The 21,131-nt window shown below is 37.9% G+C and overlaps 1 protein-coding gene across 1 annotated transcript in view; it reads left to right on the top strand.

Annotated features, from left to right (window-relative positions):
* The first annotated feature begins 251 nt into the window (after positions 1-251).
* The window catches only part of maf1b (MAF1 homolog, negative regulator of RNA polymerase III b), a 48,043-nt gene continuing 27,163 nt past the window's right edge, over positions 252-21,131 (top strand). The window contains exons 1-2 of the mRNA XM_028804277.2: positions 252-851; positions 19,074-19,183. Coding sequence (XP_028660110.1) covers positions 19,101-19,183 — 83 coding nt within the window. The 5' untranslated portion in view covers positions 252-851; positions 19,074-19,100. The remainder of the gene's footprint in view (positions 852-19,073; positions 19,184-21,131) is intronic.

Here is a 21,131-nt window from a genome sequence, read left to right as displayed (position 1 = left end):
ATTTTAACACAATCAAAAGCTTTCTTTAATTATTAACAAAGAGAGAAAAGACGCACCAGATAAATAAGGGGCGGGTTACGACTCAACAGTATAAGTGGATTGGTTGGCCGAAGAATCCCTACAACGTTTTTGCCAATCACTGAAATAAACTAAAACCTCATTGGCCATAATTCTCTTACTGACGCATGCTTTATCCAATAATAATAGTAGATGACACATGGCTCCGCCCATTATTTCTTTTTTTGCTTTGCAGCAGGGGAAGAGAAAGCGTAGGCAGAGGTGTAGGATCTCACAATCGAAGAAGGTCACTTCAACAATTGTATATCGCTTGCAAGAGGAACAAAACAACAGGCCAGCGCCTCAATAGCAGCTGGTCACCCCTAGGAAATCTCCAACCTCCAAGGAGAATCGAGAGGGGATGCCGCGGAGGCGAGGAAACTGCCCGTTTGTCAGCAGTCCTGCTTCGGGGTCGCTGTGGTCGATATTACGGTGCAGTCCGACATCAAGCCATTTACGAGCTCCACAGCTCAGAGCAGAGCGGAGAGTCGCCTAAACAGGCAAGGGCAAACTAGCATTCACCAACCGAGGCGGATTCCAGCCGAAAAAAAGCTCTACCAGAGGCTAAATAGAGCCAATAATTAACGATCATCAGAGGATCAATCGAGTCGATCTGTGGGACGACAAGAGAGACCGAAGGGTATAGAATATACACTCAAGGAAGGCCAAATACTGAGAATTTTAGGTGCGAATTAAAGACTGACAGCCAGAGAGTCGTGGTTAAATCGAGTCGAAACAAGTAACTTCAAATCAACGGGGAAGACAACAGCTGTTACCGAGGGGACCCCAGGAAGGTAAGATTTGGTATTTTTAACCATTGACCGAATCCGAATTATCCAGTGCAGGTAAATAAACAACAACCGTTCGTACAGGAAAGCTAAGGGCATTGAGTGCATCGAGTACTGAAGCACACACCCACTTTCACCCACTCACGAACGAGTGTCAGTTAACTTTGCCGCTTTACCATCGTAAGGTAGAGGTGTGTGGTGAAGAACACCCTATTCCAAACGAGTAACTAAACGGATCCAAACGTTGAGAGATTCAGTTTATTCCTGTATAGCTCTCTTCCTTTTTGCATAACTGCAGTGCACTTCGTGTTCCAAATTAGGTAGAGCAGTTATGTACTATTTTTCATCATTATCAAGTGCTTCAGTAATGAATCTCATTTGCTCTAGCCTTGCTGTGTTAAGGTAATAGGACAGTTATCACTGAAATAGTCTATAACAGTTTTTTATTGGTGGGGTGCTATTTGAAAGGTTAACTGTTCTTACCTCTGACCTGCAGCGGTATTGCTCAGTAAATCCGTACAATTAACCCAGTTGCTATGTGCCCATTATTTGTTTGTTACTAATATATTCTGACTTTTGTTATTTTTAGGCCATTTCCAAGCTTGTGAGGTGTGTTCTGGTTCTTTGTCATTAAGTGCTTACCCATTATTTGGACGGTATTCGCTCAATATGCTTAAGCTCAATATTTAATTCTATACATTTTATAAAGTGAGGTCTGAACAGCAATATCTTGAGGTATTGCTTTCTCTTCTTTTTTTAAATTAAGTTTGGTACAGTAAGTAATACCTTTTGAAAGGGAGTTTGTATAGGTCTTCTCCATTGTGCATCTGCAAAGGGAGAAAAAAAAGGTTAATGTCATGCTGAAAAAGAAAGTTAAAGATGCAACGTTATGGCTGTGTAGCCTTCATCGGGAGGGCAACTGAGAAGGATAAAGCAGGTAACATATATAAGAGTACATAGAGAGCATATCTGGGGCAGATGATACGATAAAATAATAATAATACTGTAATAGGTTACATTTATTGAGCGCCTTTCACAAACCCAAGGTCGCTTTACATACAGAGGTTTAAAAAAAAAAAAAAAATTACACAGATGACAAAAGTTTGTAGAAGAGGAAAGGTTAGAGAGTTGGCTGTAGGCAAAAGCTGCCATTGGAAAAGATGACAGGCAAACTTTATCTCTCCCTTCGTTAAGTCCTAGAAAAAATTGTGATCCCAGACTGAGAGTGAGCTTAGCTTTTACTATTTTTCTTTGAAAAGTGTTTTTGAAGCTTTGTGAAAGAACACAAACTGAGAGATCTGTGTGGCTATGATCAAGGGATGTGAAGTGTTCTACAATAGGTGTTGTAAGGTCAATGATTTTTAACTGCTCAAATGTACTCCCAGAACTGGCCTGGTAGCTAACCTTGGTCTTGGTCTTTGTGTTTCACCTATGTAGATGGATGGACATTTTGTAGAAGAAATGCAGTAAATATGGTTTATAGGTTGACATAAGGTCTGTTGTTTAATATTCAATGTACTAGAGGGACCAGACATAAGGGGATTGGTGACATATTTGCAAGTGACACAGTGGCTCCTGTTACAGCTCAAAGTGACTGGTTGGGAGGGTAGCTCTCCTCTGTGAAGTGAGCTGAGGATGAGAAGTTTGTGTAGGTTTGTTTGTCGACAGAAGGCGATAGGGTGAAAAAAGGCTCCTGTGGAAGGATCATTCTGAAAATGGAGAAATTTTGTTTGATGACCTATGGGAGAGAGAGAGTGTTAGGCTCTAATGCAGTGGTTCTTAACCTTGTTGGAGGTACTGAACCCTACCAGTTTCATATGCACATTCACCAAACCCTTCTTTATTGAAAAATAAAATACGATTTTTTTCAAATTCAAGACATAGGTATATGTTTTACTGGTTTACAAAATGAATCATGTATTAACATCACTGAGTTCAAAGAACAAAACCAATATAATGCATGAATTCACAACAAATTACATACCTTTTCACAAGGACATAACCTTTTTAATACTACCACACTGAAATGATGTTAATTTTTAAACTTATGTATTCCAATAATAAACTTATTGTATTATGCTATTTTTATCATTTTAACACACACCCATCACCTAATTTTCACCAGGCTACAATAATAATGAATATTTACTGCAAATCAGTGCGACTTCTGCTGTTGCCTTTGAAAGACCAGTTCAGAAATGCGTGGCTTCACCTTGGCAATTGCCACTCTCATGTCATTTTCACAACAAAGTCTGTTCCTTTTCTTCGTTTTTATGTCCAGCATCATCGAAAAAGATTGATCGCAAAGATATGTTGTAACAAACGGTATAAAAATTTCCAGGGCTTTCCTAGCAATAGTAGGATAACTTACCATTTGTCGACACCAAAACGATGAGAGCGTTGCTGTTCTGAAGAGTTGCTGTTGAATCTGGCTCTGCTGAATTTCAATGATTTCGTCAAGGTATTCATCATTGACATCTGCTGTCTCAATGTCAAACGTAAACGGCTGTCTCACCCATGCTGGATATGACTCTCTTGTAGGGAAGTATCCGTCGAGAGACTTTGCAAGCTCATCTAAGTGCGTGGCAACTGCTTGCTTCAGTTCCGTATGTGCAGAAATATCTCAGATTCCAGACACATCTTCGATCTTACTTACACAGTCGTCCAGCAGGGGAAAATTTGCGAAGTTATCATTCTTTGTTCGTCGTTTCCATAGCGGCAGCTTTTTTTGAAAAGCCTTCAGGTTTTCTTCCACTTCGATGATGTTGACTTCCCCACCCTGCATCTGCTGATTGAGATGATTAAGAGCTGCAAATATATCGGCCATGTATGCTAAAATGAGAATGAACCTAGAATTTTTAAAACAATCTGCATGACGATGTTGGTGCTCTTGTAAAAACTGAGTTAATTCCACACGCGTAGCAAAAACACGATTCAGCACCCATCCCCTGGATAACCACCGAACGTTAGAATGGTACAGAAGTACCTCGAATTCAGAACCCATTTCTTTACACAGCTCACTGAAGCTTACAAAATAAAAAATCTTCCTTTATCATGTCATCTTTCATATAGCGCGCAAATACAGCAAGTTGACTTAGATTAGAAACGTCTGTGGTCTCGTCGAGTTGGAGGCTGAATTTTGTCGGGCTTGAAATTAGATCTGCAACTACTTGAGCTAAGATGTCTTTGCTCATATCCTCTATTCTGTCGTTGATGGTGTCATTTGAAAGAGGAATTTGTGATAATTTAACTTCGGCTGCTTTTCCCAGCATCAGATTCACCATCTTCAACACAGCTGGTTTTATGAGTGTTTCACCAATGGTGTGTGGTTTGCCCTGCTTTGCGATCAGGTAAGCAACTTTGTACGATGCTGTTAGGACCGGTTTGTTGATGGGTACAAAACCGAGAGCAGGCAGAGTGGCCTTTTCATCAAATCTGGCTCTCTTTATCTTGAATTCAGCAAGTGTTGTGTTCTTGTATTCCCCATCTCCATGTAGGTTAAGGAAGTGTTCTTTTAGTTTTGCCGGTACTAGACTAGAATTGCTTGACTTGGCATTACAAATCATGCAGATAGGACGCTGACTCCCATCACGTTCTGTTATATATGTGAATCCATGTTGTACATATTCGTTCAACCACTTAAATTTTTTGTTCGACATAGTTAGTATGGATTAAAATATTAAGAAAGAAATCTCATGACATACTGTCACGACAGTCACAAGTCGACTACTGAGTGCACCAAATTCCCTGCAGCACCGATTGGCCGAACAATGTAGCGTAATTACCTACAGCTAATGACCAAGCGGGGTGTGTCATACGAATCATATGAGTCGGGTGCATGTCTTGACCTCCCGGCGCCGAACCCCTGAGACTGACTCACCGAACCCCTAAGGTTCGATCGAACCCAGGTTAAGAACCAGTGAGATACAGGTTTCACAATGGGGTTCATCTTAGAAAGGTGCTGTCTATAATTAAATGGCAACTGATCAAAAACAATCATAAGGTTGTCAATTACAAAATAAAACATGTTCGAGTAAGCCTATTGTGTGTCTTGGGGTGGGAGATGATCTAGAAAGGGGTATGCCATTCCATAGGGGACTTCACCTCAATTGATCCAACTAAGTAGGGAAAAGTGGTTGAAAATAGGTAATGGATCCAAAATGAGAAAATCTTTTCTCTTTCATGAGTACACAAATAGAAGACATTGCATAATCGTATTTAAAAGTGTACTTTCACTGACAGTTGCACAAAGGGAAGTAATTTTCTCAGCCAGGTTTTAACTGATTACAAAACAAGAGTTCCTTTAATCAAATTATTGATAGGATTTGTAACTACTAAACTAGATCTGTTCTTTTGAAATTTGTTAGATTTCCTTGTAATGTTCATAACATTGGAAGTTTATTTGATCAAGGTGTTTGGTTAGCTAACCAGCTGTGCTGTTTCAGTATGCATTGTTTTGTCTTTTGTCATCATAGAGCTGCCATGACTTACCAAAAAGCTCTAATTTACTTTAATGTGCCCAAAGGAATTGCTTCCAGAAGGACTGTAGCTTTTCAATATGCTTTCTGAAGTGGGATCTTCCTGGGTCTTCTACAATAGAGCCCACTTTAATTGAAACAGCAACGGATGGTGCGACTGTTGTGTATATTGATCTTGGAGGTCATCTGAATCTGTCAATGTTTCCCTTGGTTCTTTGTCAACCATTTGAACTATTCTTATCTTCAATCTGGGATTAATTTTCCTCTTGCAGCCTTGTCCATGGAGGTTGGCTATGTTTCAATGGACCCCAAACCTCTTGATAATATTAGCTACCATGATGACAGGAACATGAAGTTCTTTGGAGATGGCCTTGTAGCCTTTGCCTTGACCATGCTTAGCTATTTACTTTCCTCCTGAGACAACTCTCTGCTTTTCATTCTCGTTTGTGTTCAGTGCAATGCTTATGAGGACCCAACACAGCTGACTGAAGACCTAATTCAATTCAAATGGGCTAAGTGCTGATAATAAGACTGAAGGCACCTGTTATTCCATTTAATTAGTCTGCTTGAGATATCGCTGCAATCCAGTCATGTCTTTTAACTACTAAAGGGTCCCAATAATTTTATCCATGCCATTTCTTAATTTGTTTTTATTGATTTTAACATGTCCTAAATCAATAGCAAGTGTCTGCTCTATGAAATGAGAAATAAATAATGGTGAATGCCAATTACTTTTGTTAGTTTAAACTTATTTCACAGATAGTGGAAGGGTGGCAATGCTTTTGTCCACATCTGTATGTCAACATTTGTCTTTTTAATTGTTTCAGATAAGAATATAGCCCATTCTATAAGTAATTTTCAGTTTCTCTTTATGCACTTTGTACTAAACTAAGCCATTTTTCCCTTCTTTGTAGTTTGCACAGCTTTTAAAGATTGATCAAATGTTTTCTTGGTATTATCTAAAAATTTTACATTTTTTCTGTATGCCTGTCTGTCTACCTATGCACACCTTTTAATGTTTTGTTATACAACATTGAATCACAGTGGATTTAATTGGGCTTTTTAACGTTGATCACCAGAAAAAGACTCTTAAATGTGAAAGTGAAAACAAATTTCAATAATGTATTAAAAGTTATTACAGTTGTTAAACACAAAATAACTGATTGACCCTATTCAAATCGGCATTTAGTCTGTGTGCTCAGCCCTCTATTAGCTTTCAACATTTGGACTCTGCACACTCTTGTCAGTTTGTATGGGGACCATCGAGTGAACAACCAAGTCCAGCCACAGGTAGTCATTTGGAGAGGTCTTGACTCTGACTTGGTTGCTCTAGGACATTCACTTTTGTTGTTTTTATGCCATTCCTGTGTAGCTTTCCCTTTATGTTTGGAGTCATCATCTTGCTGGAGTATAAATCTTCTCCCAAGTTTCAGTTCTCTTGCAGGTTGCAGTAGATTATATAGTGTGTGTATATCTAATATGTACTGTATGTGTGTGTGTATGTATACAATATGTATGTGTGTGTTCAAAGTGTTGACTCATTCAAGTTGGTTTCTTTGCCTCTGATGCAGCAATGATATGGTTGGTTTGGAAGATAGATGAATAATGCTTCTGAATAGAAGTTATCACATTACTTTCTAAATGTAAAGACAGTTGAGATTGATAATCAGAATTTGATATGCTTACTTTTAACAGTGGGACATCTTGGTTATAACCACACTGTGGGCATAATCTAGCATTTTAGGAGTTATACTGAAAACTACAGATTTTCAAGTTTGAGACACACAAAACCACCCCATGAACTGTGAAGTTATTTGTGATTGTTATTATCATGAACACAGCATCATGAAATAATGATTGTTTGTTGCCTAATTGATCCTGGTGACATGGTTTAAATTCGAGTGTGGATTGTAAATGTTCTTTCTGCATTGACTGGTGCAAAATCTATGCAAACCTTTTTTCTCAAAGATGCACATCTCAAAGTTGTGCATGCTATAATGATTGAACACTCTGAAGTGGCCCCTTGCCAGTAAGTGTGACTTTTTTGCTGTGTGATTAAATTGGTGCTCCAACTTAGTACCACCAGAATAGAGTCTTTCTGTGACTGTCCGTTGAATAAGCAGATTAAGAAACGGATGATTATGTTGAGAGTTGCTGTGTCATTAAAACAGTATGTGGGATCCTTTAACATGCAAGAATTTATAATGATCGACATATAATGGAATGGAAGTCTAGTATTTATTTATTTCTTTAAATAAATAAATAAATATTTGTTTGTTTGAGTGTTTCAATGCCAGACAAAGAAGATTAGATTAGACAAGTTTAAAGACAACTGCAAAACTAGATAGATAGATACTTTGTTAATCCCAAGGGGAAATTCACATACTCCAGAAGCAGCATACTGATACAAAAAACAATATTAAATTAAAGAGTAATAAAAATGCAGGTAAAAACAGACAATAACTTTGAATAATGTTAACGTTTACCCACCCCCCCCCCCCCCCCCCCCCCACCGTGGAATTGAGGAGTTGCATAGTTTGGGGGAGGAACGATCTCCTCAGTCTGTCAACTATACAATCTGAAGAGAGAGTACTTAGTTAAGTGTCACATTGCAGCGGAGATCCACTCATTAACTGTGTATTTGAGAAACATTGCATGGAGTCCGTCTGTCTCCTAATCTGTGTTGGAATAACCACTTACCCCTGTATAAAATGTGTTTCACAGCAATTCAAAAAGTGCTGTATTAAAAAAATTAAAAAAGATGTATTCTTGGCAAAGCACTTTTATCACAGAGAAGTTGTCTTACTGACTTATAATTCTTTTTCTTTCTCTTTCATAATTGTTTCAACCCTCCAATTCTTATCTGTCTTCCTAAGGTCTTAAATGAGGATTTGTGTGCAAGGGGCATGGCAATTTTTTGGCTCCTGAAAATTACGCAGTATCTTTCGATCCTTTTAGGGATATTTACCCAGCAGTGACATGCAGCAGTAAACCTTGGCAGCTCTTGTTCAGCCTGAGGTAGTGTTTAGCCTTCCAGAAACATCTGTGAGAGAAGCCTGAGCTGACGGCCTTGTTTTTGAGTTTGCGTATTTGTCCTGAAGTTCTGCTTCTGGCCTTTTTGTCTTTGTATTATTTCAAGCTGCTGTTTCAGAATTATTATTGTAACAGTGAGCCATTGTTTTCAAACTCTTAGACAAATACTACTATAGATGAAAATGGAACAGCATTGCTAGCAGGTCTGTTTCATTATATGTTTAGGTCCCAGTTGAAGACCTACACATAAAATGAAACCTTTGTACGCTTTCATTACACCACATATAAAAACGGATTGTTATTCTTTTGTATCTACAGAATCGAATATAAAATCCTACTAATAACCTACAAAGCTTTAAATAACCTCGCACCAAACTACATCAGTGACCTTCTCCATCACTATGTGCCTGCCCGCCCACTAAGGTCCTCTGATTCTGGTAATCTTGTTGTGCCCCTCACTAATCTACACTCCATGGGTGACAGGGCCTTCAGCTGTATAGCGCCCAGACTCTGGAATGACCTACCAAAATTAATCAGGTCAGCTGTCTCCATGAATTCTTTTAAAAAACAACTCAAAACTCATCTGCTCAGGAAGGCTTTTAGCTCTACTTGACTTTATTACCTTTCTCTCAGTTTACTTCTCTGTCAAGATGCTAATGTAACCTGTATGTGTGTGCTAGACCATCAATTATGTTGTCTGTTTTTTTTTTTCAGAATTTACTGTCTTAATCTTCTTTATTTATTTATCTGGTTTGTACAATGCTATATACTGTATATTCTGCCGTTCTTGATTATATTCTGTAAGTGCCTTGAGCATGGGAAAGGCGCTATATAAATAAAATGTATTATTATTATTATCTACTGATTTATTTACTTTTCCACAGTCTATTTTGATTCTGTCCAATAAACATAACATTAATGCAGAACACAATTGGATAGTATAGCTAGATTTTGGTTTTTCAAAGTTCAGATACCTGTTTGATCCTGATTGACAGTGGATGCAACTTCTGGTTGTGCAGTATGTCAGTCTTGCTGACTGCAGTTTCTGATTTTGTCACTGGAGCATGTCAGGTTACACAACTGGAAATCGTTGAACATGTTCAATTTAGCGACTGACAGCCAATAACATTGTCCCTGGTGGAGCTGGTGCGCTGTATGAGGGGTTAATGGGTACCGTGAGTTCAGTCATTTTTTTCCTTTTCCCTTTCTGTCATGGTTTGTAAAACCTGGGATAAGCTTCTCTTCTGTTTGTAGGGTCCAAATTCAGTGCTCCTTATTCAGCATTGTGGTATTATATGAATTATATCTCCACATGAGCATTCTTTGGTTGTCGGCTCTTATGCATGGAAGCCCATCCCTAAGGCTAAAGACCAAATCAAACTGAATCTCTAAATAGTTGGGAGTGATTCACTGGGTATGTTAAGACTACACGATTGGATTTATGGCAGTGCACTGCCAATTGCTTCTGTCTCGCGAAGATTATGTACATGGCGGCTACAACTAAAAAATGTTGTCCAATAATGTGACAAGGTATTTAGGTGTCACTCAAGCCTATGGGATGAACTCTTTGGGTGTATTTCCATTTGACTGTGTGCATATGTCACCCGACTTTTTTGCTTGCACATTCATCGGTTTCTGTGGTTGAACAAATGGTGAAACTGAACATTAAAGCACCATTATCTTAAAATCTGTTCAATGTTTCAACAGTATTACTTAAAGGAATTGTCCACCCAAAAAGGTGTTTTTTTTTTTTTTTGTTTTTTTTATGTTGCCTTCCCTGTATCGTTTCAAGTGATGACAAGAAACTTTTTTAACCTCCTTTTTAAGTTATATATCAAGGTTATATAGCATGATGTTTAAAATACAAGTCTCATTTGACTTTGAGTTTTATAACACACTGGTGAGGCCTCACTTGGAATATTGTGTAGCTGTTTTGCTACAAAAAAGACATGGCTGTTCTAGAGAAAGTTCAGAGGGGAGATTCTAAGCTGATTCTACCATTGCAGTGTTATCAGTTGTGAAGAAAGATGAAATGATCTGAACCGTTTTAGTTTAAGGTGATGTGGTTGAAGTTTTTAAAATTCTGAAAGGAATTATTATAATAGATCCAGTAAGTTACTTTAAAATGAGCTCAACAGACACACGTGAGTTGGGGGTTATGGGGGGTAGGGATTGGTGGAAACTTTCGTCCATTCATCTATTTTGTAACTTGCAAATCTTTGTAAAAGATCAGTATTTTTCAAGACAAAGTTATTTCTTCATATACATATAGAAATATTTATATAGATTTTGAATGGAAAATTGTGTTCTAAGGTTAAACGTGTTCTATAAACTTTGAAAAATATCTTGCCTGCCATTTTAGCATTTTATAATTGAGGCTATGGGGCATTGAGAACCACCGTTTAAAAAAAAAAAAAAAAAAAAAAAAAAAACAAAAAAAAACTTCTTGAATATGTCCACATTGAAGCTGCAAAGTTTTGATACAAGAAAACAAGCTTCTGTGTTTCCAATACATGTTTATGACAACAAAAAGTATTTAGAAAAAATCATTTTACTGCCTATTCCTGGCAGTACCAGGAATACCTTTTCTATTTCCTTGTGTGATCAGAGGGGGTGTTATCACATAAAACAGAAGTAAATCAACATACTTTAACTGTGATTTTGTTGCAGAAGACGAGCACTAAATGATGTTTCATTTTGTTTAAAAATGACCTGTATTAGCTATTTTACAATGTGTATGTGTGCTTAATGTAAAGATGCAGATCAATGCTTGATAACTTTAATACATAAAATTTTTCTTTACACACAGAACGATAGACTCTGTTTTTTCCAATTGGAGCACAGACAAGTGAAGTGACTTGTCTCATGGTTACAGTGTCAGTAGCAGGATTTAACTTGCAGTTCCTGGTTTTGAAATCTAAAGCCTTATTCACTACACCACACTGCCTAGTTATGGCAGAAATGTTTTATGACTACAAATGGGCATTCAAGCTCCAGTTTGTTGGCTTTAGTATGCAGTTGTACATCATTCCGACACAGATAGGTATATGTGTAGACTAAACTCAAACAAGGAAATACAAATATTAATTAACCATTATATAGATAAACAGAACAAACACATATTAGCTGTTATCCCTCTGTCTGTAAAGTGTAGTCTCTGTTTGTTCTTTGTGCAAAGCTTTTTGTTTCTAGCCACAGACTTCTTACCTTAGGTTTTTGAATGTCATTTTGTGTGTTGTGGTAGTGATGGCTTAGGGTCAAAGGGGGCATCAGGAAAAGTGCTACATTGTGATCTGATCATGAAGAAGCAGTTCCACAACAGTTTGTGTTTATTGTTTGATGGTTCGCATACGTCCATTTCAGTCAAGAAATCTGGTGTTAATTCCTCACTATTTAAGGTTTTATTTAATCAGGCGTGTCCCTCATTTTTGTCATGACGCAGGCTGCCCTGGGTAGGGCCATATTGTCTCCAAGTTATTTAATGAATTTGGGGTTCTTTGTACCAGAAAGATAAAATAAGAATCTCATATACAAAGTAACTTTCCAATACTAATAATAGCTATTACTGTATGCAACATTTCATTGGTAATAAACTTTTATGATATATTATTTTATATTACTTTTTAACTTTAAATATTGTTTAACTGAAAAGTTGTGCGATGTGACATGGATTTTAAGAGAAACTTCCCCAGAGACTAAATGGTTATTCTAAAGTACTCTGGTGTGTGCAAGTTTACTATGTGATGCTCTCAGAACCTGTCTGCTGACAATTTCTGCCATATGCCAGGAATTGGTTTGGAAAAAGTAGATATTGCGAATGAATACTTAAATGGGTGGGAGGTAAAATAGAATATTTATATTATCTTTCCATCATTCTGCTCCTATGATAACTATGAGCTAGCATAAACATTGCATTACATATAACTAAATATGCTACAATGTGATTTTATCTGCTTCCTCTTGACATGTTAGTTATACCGCAGACAAAACTGCCTGTCCAGAAAATCTTGTTTGCTGTATTTCTCATAGAAAGTGCCCTGTAATTTACTAAAGCTAAAACAGGGAGACAGGTTTCAGATCTCGTCTAAGAAAGGAGCCATCAGGATCAAAGACCACAAAATGACATTTATCTTGATCATATGATCTCTCTGACTGTGTCCTTTCATAAGTATTCAAAAGGCACCCATCAGAGAAAGCAGCAGAAGCTAAACAGATTTTTTTCAGTGAAGTCTTTGCATTCCCACAGCACCTTTTCTTGCCTTTTTATCTTAACAGATTGCCATCTTTCACACCTACTCTTTGCCTATCATGCTTTCATCTGCTGTGACTTTGTTCTTATCCTCTCTGCATATTCGTCTCCATGCATACCTGATGGTTTCAACAACTGAATTTTTATTTGTCCCCTTAGTTAATGTCTGCATGCTTTATTGATTTTATTTTTACATATTCAACTAGATGCACCCCCTCTTCAAATAAAAAGTGATTTAAAAAAAAAAAAAAAATCAATCTGGAAAGGTGATGTTGTCTTAGTAGGAAGTTTGTGGTAACTTACTTACCTATTGTGCAAAGTTGGCAGATGCAAGCCCCAAAAGCTGACTCAACCAGATATCAATATGTGAACACTTGTGCAAGCAGCAGGAATCAGTGTTTGACTTTAGCAAATCTGCTGACAAGTATCTAATTTTGTTTATTTCTTTGTGCTTGAGTATGAGATTTTTTTTTTTTTGCAACAAAAATACAGTTTTGAATGTTATTTCTAATTTAATATTATTAGAAAACTTTTTTTTACAAGGTCCGAGTACTTCTTCACAACAAAATTGTATCTTTGAACTGACTTATCCACCACACCTGACTCTTGTGGGGGTGGGGAGAAGTACATTGTTAATTTGTGCCAATTTTTAATTTGTCTTCCTTCCATTGATTAATTTGTTTAAACTACTTGTTATATTACAGAGTCACAGGAATCTAGAGTCAATGCTAGCATCATCAAACTAGTACCAAAGACTAATAATGGCTGAGGCTGTCCCTCACAGGGCACTCTCACTCATAAGTAACTTAACTTGTACAGTTGCATTTACTTGTATGGTTTCATGTAAAATTCTGTTATTAACCTACAAAGTTTTAAATGGTCTTGCACCAGACTACATTAATGACCTTCTCCATTGCTGTGCTCGTGTTCACCCGCTAAGGTCCTCCGATTCTGACAATATTGTTGTGCCCCAGCTTAACCTGCACTCTATGGGTGATGGAGCGTTCAGCTGTATAGCGCCCAGAGTTTGAAATGACCTCCCTGAATTAATTAGATCAGCTGACTCCATTCATTCTTTTAAAAAAACAACTTCAAACTCATCTGTTCAGGAAGGATTTTAACTTAACCTGACATACTACCGCCTCTTTCAGTCTCCCTCTCTGTCCAGATACTCTGTGTAGTTTGTGTGTGTGTGTGTGTTAGATCACAAATTAAGTTATTTGCTGGTCTTTTCTTTTAATATTTAAATTTAGTATTTTACTCTGGCTTGTTGTCTTTTATTCTGTTTAATGCTCATGTATATCCTGTATCTCTCTGTTTTAGTGTTCTGTTCAGGAAACCTGTGTATACAATGTTACATATACCTGCTGTTTCTTTGAGACTCTGTGATGCGCCTTGAGCATGGAAAGGCGCTATATAAATAAAATGTATTATTATTACAGTGTCCCCCATAATGTTTAGGACAAAGACCACATTTTATCCTTGATTTACTCCTCTGCCCCTTAATTTAAATTTACAAATCAAACAATTCAGACGTGATTAAAGTGCACTTTGCAGACTTTAACTTAAGGGGATTTGTATACGTTTCAGTCACACCATGTAGAAATGACAACACTTTTTATACATGATTCCTGCATTTCAAGGCACCATAACTGTTGAGGGCGGCATGGTGGCTCAGTGGGTAGCGTTGCTGTCTCGCAGTTAGGAAACCCAGGTTCGCTTCCTGGGTCCTCCCTGTGTGGAGTTTGCATGTTCTCCCCGTGTCTTCTTGGGTTTCCTCACACAGTCCAAAGACATACAGATTAGGTGCATTGGTGATTCTAAAAAAAAATGCCCCTAGTGTGTGCTTGGTGTGTGTGTGTGTGTGTGTGTGTGTGTGTGTGTGTGCGTGCCCAGTGGTGGGCTGGTGCCTTGCACCCTGTATTGTCTGGGATTGACTCCAGCAGACCCCCGTGACCCTGTAGTTAGAATATAGCAGGTTGGATAATGGAAGGATGGGGTTGAAATGTCACAGGTTGGAGCTCTGAAAACTCCCAATGCAGCAATCCTGTTTTTGGGAAGATATTTGGCAGGGGAGAATTAAGATCTTAAACAATGGAAAACCATTTTATTTTGTATCTGGATTCAGTAAAATACAGTAAAAGACTTTCTGGACTGTGTGTGTAGCATTATTGTGTGTTTGTACTCTTGTTAATAGTTGTATATACTGTATATTGGTAATTTTGTCATTTATTACGATTTTGGCATTTTTGGTTGGCAGTTTTGAAAATACATTGGGTGTTTTGTGTTTGCCTAATTTCTTCTGGCATTCCTTTTTAGTGACATAATCTTTATATAAATGTTTTCAACCTTGTCATCCATCAAAAAGTACAGGTTCAGTTCACTTTTAGAATCAAGAGTATAAATATAATCCTTTTTATATCCACTGCCCATCTAAATGAATGGTAGCATCAGTAGCCAAAGCCTATGATCACAAAAAATAAGTCATTTGCTTTTAAACCCAAAAGATGCATGTTAGATTAAATATTGAATTAAAAATTTTCCAATGTGAGTGAGCTCTGCATTGAATGAGTCCTCTGTCCAAAGTTAGCTCCTAATTCGTGCCTGATGTTCTCTCAGAACTCTCGTTTAAATCCACTGGATTAAGTGAGTTTGATAGCCTTATGTTGTTGGTAATTTTACATTTACTTGAGAGAATCGCACAGTGTTAACCTTAAAGAGAGACTGTGTACATAATGAAATGCTCTTAAGTTTGCTCTGCTTCTGCATGTTCAATTTCCTCTTTCTTGTTTTTCTGCGGCCCCGACTATCTAATTGTGAAACCCAGAATGCTTTTTGTTTCTCATGCCTTGGCTCTAAGTGTTTTGCAGCAGCTGATCTGGTTTTCCTATTGTGGTTCATCTATGTGCATTTCTGTTAGCGACAGCAGAATGATGTCTTCAGAGTACTGTTTCTTCATGTAGCTCTTCCAGAGGTATACTCTTTTGAAAATGAAAATGAAAATCAGAATCAAGGCAGCTGGCCTTTTCTTTTTTTTTTTTTTTTTTTTTTTTTTTCTTTTTCCAATGCTCTTTTGTGCTTATTGGAGTGTTGTGTGTTTTTAGACCATGTTGCCCTAAATTATAGTTTCCTCTTCACCGCTGTGCTTTTGGAAAAGCAGTGTGTTCCAAGAACCAACTTAGACTTTAAAATAAAAATGTGGTTAGTCACAAGCTTTCCCTTATAAACACACCAGCTTTCAAAATCTTTGTTTTTTAAAAAGTTTCATTTGATATGTTTTATGACTGCCAACTGCTTGTTTAGCTCAGGAGTGATAATCCTGTGTGTTATTCCTATCTTTCCTTGTTGCTGTTTTGTTTCCCTTTCTGACCCCAGCGGGCCCTTGTATGTGCAGAAGCTTCTTTGGGAATTCAGCTCAGCTGGTATCTAAGTGTTTCTCAGTTGCTGAGAAGATGCTGCGATGTAGAAACGTGTATATTTGCAGATTCTTATATGTTGCAGGTGGCTGCTGATCTTATGAATAAAACACTTACATTTGTTTTGCCTAGTAGTGCCACAGCCCAACACCTGGCTATAGTCCAGTTTCTTTGCTCTGTAATATTTTAGGCTACATACACATTACTAAGTTTTTATGTAAAAATGATGTTTTTAAATGAAGACAATCTCCATCCACTCTAGCATTTTTACATTGTTTACAAAAGTATCTCCGCCCACACTTAAATGACCTCAGATGCATATAACATAGTTGTTTACCTACACTGGGAATGTGTGCATTTGTAGAAACAGGAAGAAGAGGAATGTTCTTCATGAAGGGATGGCTATGCTGCCACAGGATTTAGCACAAAATGACTGGTTTCTACAGTTTTGCAATAAATGTTGTGGCTGGCTGCGTTACCATCCCTTCACAGATTTATCTGGCATTGCACACATGCCTAATGTAGGCGAACGACTATGTCATACGTGTTTTTGGCTGTTTTAGTAATGACAGATATTTCGTTAACTATGTAAAAGTGCTAGCGTAGACATAGATCATTTTTGTTTAAACAACTCTAAAAATGGATTTAGTGATTTAAGTAAATGGATTTGAAAATATTAGTAAGATCCAAAAACTTTTTCATGACTAAGAACTTTTATGTCACTCATTCAATGCTTTTTGTTCTGGTTTTCACCCTCAGTACCCAATAGACATGATTGAATTTTATAGACGTTTTTGCATACATAAGACAGATCTTTGTGCAGGATTATATTTGTTATAAACAGTCCTTTTGGGGAAAGTCCTTTATAAAAGTATTTTAAGTGATGTATAATTTTTCTTTAGATTTCCTGAAGAAGCTTACCCGTGACACACAACTTCACTTGCACCCCTGTATTTCAAGGGAACAGAAACACTCTACCTCTGTTTACCAATGAAAGTTTTCTCTTCCTTGTGTTTGTATTCAGCTGCAGCTGCTAGTGTGAATTTTACTTTAGCTCAACAGTGTGGTCGTATGGGCTATTTATAGGCTACTCTTTAAATTGAGCTTGCATAATCTTTCAAAGCTCATTTTCCTCTTTTTGAAATGCCCTTCATTTTCAAGCTTCTTTACTGAGTGACTGACTGTAAGCTGACCTTTTCTTACTCAACTATTTATGGCAACTTAGTGAGAAGGATGAGTAAATAAGTGTGAATGCTCTTCTCTCTAAGGCTTTGACTTTTCTAGAAAAAAATGGCCTTTTTAGCAGTTCTTTGGGTGTATGCTGGTGAGCTCTCACTATGCTGTACTTTGTATGCTAATAGAATTCATTGTCTCTCAAAACAGGAGGTTGAGGTTGGAGCAGACAAAGCACTTTCTGCACCAATGTCTTCCTTTTGTTCAAAAACACACTTTTCCCCAAGTTTCTGTGCCTCACAGCAACACAATGGAAAGCAAGTGCTCCATGTTGCTACGCTGGAATATATGTATCTTCTGTGAAGGCTGACCAGAGAGTGAGACGTAATGATCAAGATCCAATCTGAGAAGGGCCACATAATAAGCACAAACAAATCAAAGCCTGATTAGAGTCTGCGTCTTCAAAACTGTTTGTGAACAAATGACAAAAGTGGAAACTAATGTCTGTGTTTTTTTTACAAGAAACTGTAGTAGTGTGGATGCAGCCTGAAACACAAGACTCGATAACCACTGTCCAGCATGACTCCCCCTAATCACTTTGCTCTGTGTATCACTTGTTTTATTGAGGTCAGGTGTAGCCCTCTAGTTCTACAGGTCAAATGAAACAATAAGAAATCTTATAGAAGTGCCCTACTAAGTGGGAGAACTTCGGCGAGCTTTTTGGCTGCGTCCATATATTCCCATTCCTAAATTTATGTTTTGAAACTAAAGCAATTAATGTCAACACTAGCGTTTTAACATCACTTACGAAAGTATCTTGGTCTACACTAAAATGGCCTAAAATGCATATGACATGGCTGTACACCCACACTGGAAACGGGAAGATTAAGATCAAAAAATATTTTCATGACAAGAACATTTATATCACCCATTGAATGTTTTTAACAACAGGTAAATTATTTGCCGTTTCCACATGTATGCAGCTTACATACTATACAAAACACATTTTAGATACATACAGGTATGCAACAGGACAAGCGCCATTTTAAAAGCAAATCCTCTTTGTCCACTATGATAAACTATGGTTTTCTTCTGTGAAGGGCGAACGATCAGGGGATTGCTCATTGTAATAAACACAATCCAATCGGAGAATGGCCATATACTGTAATTACCATGAACCAATTGGAGCATGATAAGAGTCTGCACATTTAAAACTTCTTGTTTTCACCCATCCATACTGCGTTTTCAGAAATTTAAGGCTCTGGAGAGTGTTTTGGGGATTTAAGATTACCAGGGTATTGTTGAAGAAAGGCAAAAATGAGACTATTGTCTGCTTTTCAAAATGAAAACATAGTAGCATGGATATAACTTTTGTTACCCAAATTAGCCAGTTTCTTATGTAATGTTGACCTCTTACCTAATTTCAATATATAAAATAAATAATTCAATCGGCCAGAAGTGTCATATTTTAGTCGTATTGTGATACATGCTCAGTACATTTAGCTTGCTTTATTTATTTATTTATTTATTTATTTATTGCAAAAATAATTGGTGAATTCTTCTGATTTTTATATGGATTGAGCAGGAAATCAATAGCAGTCTCGTGTTTCTGTAAAATGCCAGTTGAAAACTGATATGAGAGGAAGGGTAGACATGGCAATTAGTAATCTTGAGAATTCCCATAGCATATGAATTTAGCAAGGATCTGTCCCATGTCATATTTGGTTTGTTTTGGGAATGTTTTTAAAGAACCTCATGGGATTGTGGTATTCAGTTGAGTTTCCAGAATGACAAGGACACATGAGGGCAAAGAAGAGGCATCTACAGTTCTGTTTGCTGTGCATTTCTTCCAGCTGACATGTGATGACTTCTCTTGCAGCTACTGTGTTGAGACCGAATCCTCAATATGAAGCTACTCGAGAACTCCAGCTTTGAGGCAATCAACTCGCAACTCTGCATTGAAACAGGGGACTCTAATATCATTGGCAGGTAAGTGATATTCTTGAAAATTGTTAGATAACATTAAGACTTCTGACTCGTAATGAGTACTTGGAGCTCTGCTGTTGCTCATTCACCTCATATATGCATGAGAGCATCTCTTTCAGCTTTTTATATCATTTATTATAAGATTCTGGTTAAATGTGTGATGTTGTACAATGAGATTTATAAATCACGTCTCCAAGAAGTTTCCAAACTTGGGTAAATCTTCATCTTTGAGGTCAAGTAAAGCACAACACACAACTTGCTACTTGTACAGGCTTGATAGAATCTTGAGCCATTGAAAGAGACTTGATGCAAGTTTGATTTGGCATATTTTTGGCTAATACTGCATTGTGGTGGGTGGGGGGGTTAACAGAAGTGTGTTTACCCATTAACATTGCCACACCTTTTAAAAGTTTCACTTTTTCATGAAAATCTGTTTGGTTGGACTGGATTGGCATATGAAAACTTGGAAACCATCTCACTCCCAAGTTATTCTTGCTGGCACAACAATCACCGATTTTATTCCACTCACCTTTGAAAGTTATACTGCATTTATGCACTGCCGGCCAGGTGGGAAACCCAAGTTTTCACTCGCGCTGCCTAGGTGCCAGTTCATTAATGCCTTGTGAAATCTGTGGCTTTGCTTGTCAATTCGCAGCAAACAATGCTGCCCAAATTTTCTGTGAGTTGTGTTGTAATATTCTGACCTTTCACATCAGTCAGTTGTATAAAGTAAAAAATGTAACCTGGTCAGTCAGATATAGCATTTCATTGTATATTGGAACAGCGTGATATATCTTTAAGGAGTTTAGTTTGCTCATGAAAAAAATAAGTTTATCTTTAATCACTTTTTATTTGCTGAGCAAGTAGCAAAACTTTGAAAGCACGTGAATGCAGCATTATAGCTTGAAAGTCCACTAGGCCCAATACCAATGGCTTAAGGATCTTGTCTGTTGTTGAGACGTGCAATCCCCCTCTTTTTGGTTTTTCTTGAAATTTATTTCCAAAATATTCTTTTAATCCCACCTTTGTCCAATTCAGGGTCAGGAAGAGGGTGAGTACAGTACTTTTTTCCTGGCATTTTCCTGAATGCTGATTTATTTTCTTTCTTTCTGAAAGAATTACTGAAAACGACTAAAAAAAATAATTGGGCCAAAAGTAAATCTCTGTGTTTGTCGGGGAGGTAATTCTTTTGAAAACTCCTGGCATCTCGGTTTACCATCATCTACATGCTACACCAGTCCCTCTCCCACTTGGACAGAGGCAGTGGTGCTGTAAGAATTATGTTTCTAGACTTCTCTAGCGCCTTCAACACCATCCAACCTATGCTCCTTAGGGACAAGCTGACAGAGATGGGAGTAGATTCATACCTGGTGGCATGGCAGTATGTGCGTCTCGGGAACTGCAGGTCTGACATTGTGGTCAGCAACACAGGAGCGCCGCAGGTGACTGTACTTTCTCCGGTCCTGTTCAGCCTATATACATCAGACTTCCAATACAACTTGGAGTCCTGCCACGTGCAAAAGTTCGCTGACGACACTGCTATTGTGGGCTGCATCAGGAATGGGCAGGAAGAGGAGTATAGGAACTTAATCACGGACTTTGTTAAATGGTGCGACTCAAACCACCTACAACTGAACACCAGCAAAAACAAGGAGCTGGTGGTGGATTTTAGGAGGACCAGGCCCCTCATGGACCCGTGATCATCAGAGGTGACTGTGTGCAGAGGGTGCAAACCTATAAATACCTGGGAGTGCAGCTGGATGATAAATTGGACTGGACTGCCAATACTGATGCTCTGTGTAAGAAAGGACAGAGCCGACTATACTTCCTTAGAAGGGTGGCATCCTTCAACATCTGCAATAAGATGCTGCACATGTTCTATTAGACAGTTGTGGCGAGCGCCCTCTTCTACGCAGTGTTGTGCTGGGGAAGCAGCATAAAGAAAAGGGAC

The sequence above is a fragment of the Erpetoichthys calabaricus genome, chromosome 6 (genome assembly GCF_900747795.2).
Source record: "Erpetoichthys calabaricus chromosome 6, fErpCal1.3, whole genome shotgun sequence".
NCBI lineage: Eukaryota > Metazoa > Chordata > Cladistia > Polypteriformes > Polypteridae > Erpetoichthys > Erpetoichthys calabaricus.
The sequence above is the reverse complement of the archived record's forward strand: the minus strand, read 5'-3'. Positions and strand labels throughout refer to the sequence as shown.